Genomic DNA, 2,958 nt, shown 5'->3' with positions numbered 1-2,958 from the left:
CTTAGAAGAGATAGTCTCAAAATGCGTTACAGTGTCAGGGGCTTACTTATGCAACTCCATTAAATGAACACATTAACAGTGAACAGTTGAATGCCTGTTTTTTAAATTCTTTAGTAGGTGAGTGAAGTTTACACACACAGAGAAGATACCAACATTTATCAGTGGTAGAGTGAAACATCTGTTGATATTATTGACAAATCCTTGGGAATATTTGACAATTAATAGAAGTCATGGCTTTATTTTTGTAAGAACTAACCCTCAACTTTATTATATTTGTCTGATTCAAATCCAAAGAGTTTCTGGAAAACGCTTTCTGGAATGTTTTGTGTCTCTTTAGGCTGATAGTTAAGATCTTGGGTTCATAGGGTTTACCCTAATTGATGTCACAGGAGATCTGATACAGAGGGAAAAGAGCCCACTTATAAGCAACATGAGGCCAGATGAGATCCCCATAGGAATAGCAATCCCAATTCTCTGTGCTACTGGGCCAGAGGGCAGGTGGAAAGAAGGAGGAAAGGGGATGCTGCTATTGTTTGCTACCGAATAGAAATTCCAGCTCACTGGGACTAAGACACAGAGACCTGCAATTATATATAAGATCCCTCCAGCTAGAAACAAGCAGATAGCCTGAGTTTTGCGCATTGTTCCCATATAAAAGTGCCATGGTGATAAGAAAGTGAAAAATATTCCTAATCCTCCCAAGAAAGTAGCAATGAGCAGGAGGATCTGGGCAAGAAACATTTCCACAGGGAAAAAGTTTTCATTGAAATTGAATTCGTGACAGCACACTATATCATAATCACTGGAGATTTTTAAGTTTGGGGGAAAGCAGATTTTCCAGATTCCCACATGGGCAATACCAGAGGAGAAGATGGTGGTATTATTCACAAGCCACAGCCTCCACTCTGCATGCCTTGTTGTAATACAGGATAAAATCCAGCCGAGAGAGCCCAAAGAAACGCCAACTAGTTGGAGGGTAATTCTTTTAAATAGAGAAAACATTGCCTCAAGATCTTCATCAGTCCTCATGCAAGCAAATTAGCCAAGAAGATAATCACAGGAGCACTGAAAAGAAACCCAATATATTTATTATAATTATATTATTATTAATTATTATTATTGTTGTACTGTTAATGTTAAAAGAAACCCAATATATAGTTATTAATTATGATTACATTACATTTTCTTATAGTGAGGAAAAATCTCACACTGATGAGTTTTACATACACATGTCCATTACTTTATTCATTTATACCAATGGAGCTGTTCATATATGCAACCCTATGCTTATGCATTTGCAGGATAAGGCATGTATTTGAACTTCATGAACAAAGAATAGAAGTTTCATCTCTTTCCTCAGGATGTTATCCTCATTGCTGCTTGAACTCAGTATTTCATATGACATAATTTATTCTCATTGTGACCCAAGAATATGTTAATGTCAGCTGACAAAGCAGAGAGTCTATGGGAATCTCCTGATTCTGGTATGTATGTTCTAGTTCACCAAAGAATGTCATGTGAGATTTCAAACAACAGCTGGTGTCACCCTGGTCATTGATATCCCTGTGAAATGTGTGTACAAATACTAAGTAAGGAGTTAGTATGTGTGCTGAAATATGTTCTTCAAGTCTGTAAGGTAGTGCTCACCTGCAAAGATGAAAAATAGGTTTTCTGCCAGACAAGAAATGTTTACTCCCCTATCTGTTGACATGTATATCGAATATTGTCTCATTTACAACAGGCTATCACCATTCCAAGCTGAATTTTACAAGCTGATGTGTTCTGTTCTTTTGGGAATAGGAGGCCTGGTAATTCTGGGTGCCTTCACTGTAAGAGGGGCTGGACAGTGTAGGGCACGCTCTGAGGATTGGGGGTTTGGTGTGTGCCTATGACTGCCTGTACAGAGAGAGTCAGGTCTGCAGAGGCCTGAAAGGTAGTACTTGTGCTGCCAGAGGCTGGTGGATTCAGGAAGCTGATCTGTAGCATGCACAGACAAGACTGCCTCATGCTAAAGGCAGATGGTGGTGAGGGGCCCTCCCATCCCTGGGTACGCGTTGAGAGCTTCACAGTCATCTTTCATATATGCTATATTCCTACAAGCAGTTGTGAAAAATATATATATTTTTCCTCTCAAAAATTGATTTTCTTCCAATATCCTCCTTTCCACCCTCCAAGAAATCATTTTGGGGCTTAGATCAAGCCTTGAAAGTTTTCAGCAACAAGGAATATATTTTCAGAAAGTTATGAACAAGTGAAACAGGGGCTTCCTAATGTGAGTGAGGTTTCCACCCCAGCTACAGTAACCCCCATAGTATAGGCATTCTCTGATTAAGGAACAATTTTCAGCTGCAAAATTACATTCCATATCAGAAAGTTCCATATGTTCTGTGTTCTGATGTTCTTAATTTTTTTAAAAAAAATAATTGAGTGTCTCAGGCCTGGTCTACACTGGAGAGGGCGGGGATCGTGACATAGCTGAAGTTGACAAACTTAATTCTACTTACAGTGGTGTTTTCACTGTGGTAAGTTGACGGCTGACGCTCCCCCATCAACTCCGCTTCTGCTTCTCGCTCCGGTGGAGTACCGGAGTCGATGGGAGAGCACTCGGCGGTCGATTTATTACGTCTAGACTATATGCGATAAATTGATCCCCGCTGGATCGATCACTGCCCGTCAATCCAGCGGGTAATGTAGACAAGCCCTTAGAAAGGTGCCAGATTGGCAATCCTGTTGACTAAAGTCATGTTTGTTCATAGAAGGTACCAGCAGTTCAGTAATACTCCACACTACCTCATCATTGTACTTTGGTCCTGAGCTTGATGATCCACACAAAGGAATGAGAAATCTCAATATCTATATACTTTTAATGCTTGGCCTCTCTTCTCAGAATGCCAGCAAGGGTCCAATTAATACCCACTGAAATGGTGGGTTTTATAATAGGGACATCAAGGAATAGAA

General features: G+C 40.1%; 1 protein-coding gene across 1 annotated transcript; it reads right to left on the bottom strand.

The window, feature by feature from the left end:
• Nucleotides 1–345: 345 nt before the first annotated feature.
• LOC311519765 (claudin-34-like) lies at nucleotides 346–1,029 on the bottom strand (the record flags this gene model as incomplete). The annotated part of the gene is made up of 1 exon (XM_084626661.1): nucleotides 346–1,029. One exon carries the CDS (start codon nucleotides 1,027–1,029, stop codon nucleotides 346–348), a length of 684 nt encoding a protein of 227 aa, XP_084482787.1.
• Nucleotides 1,030–2,958: the final 1,929 nt, after the last annotated feature.

Source organism: Lepidochelys olivacea (assembly GCF_965140295.1).
Source record: "Lepidochelys olivacea isolate rLepOli2 genome assembly, chromosome: 1".
Classification (NCBI taxonomy): domain Eukaryota; kingdom Metazoa; phylum Chordata; order Testudines; family Cheloniidae; genus Lepidochelys; species Lepidochelys olivacea.
This window is presented reverse-complemented; position numbering and strand designations above follow the sequence as displayed.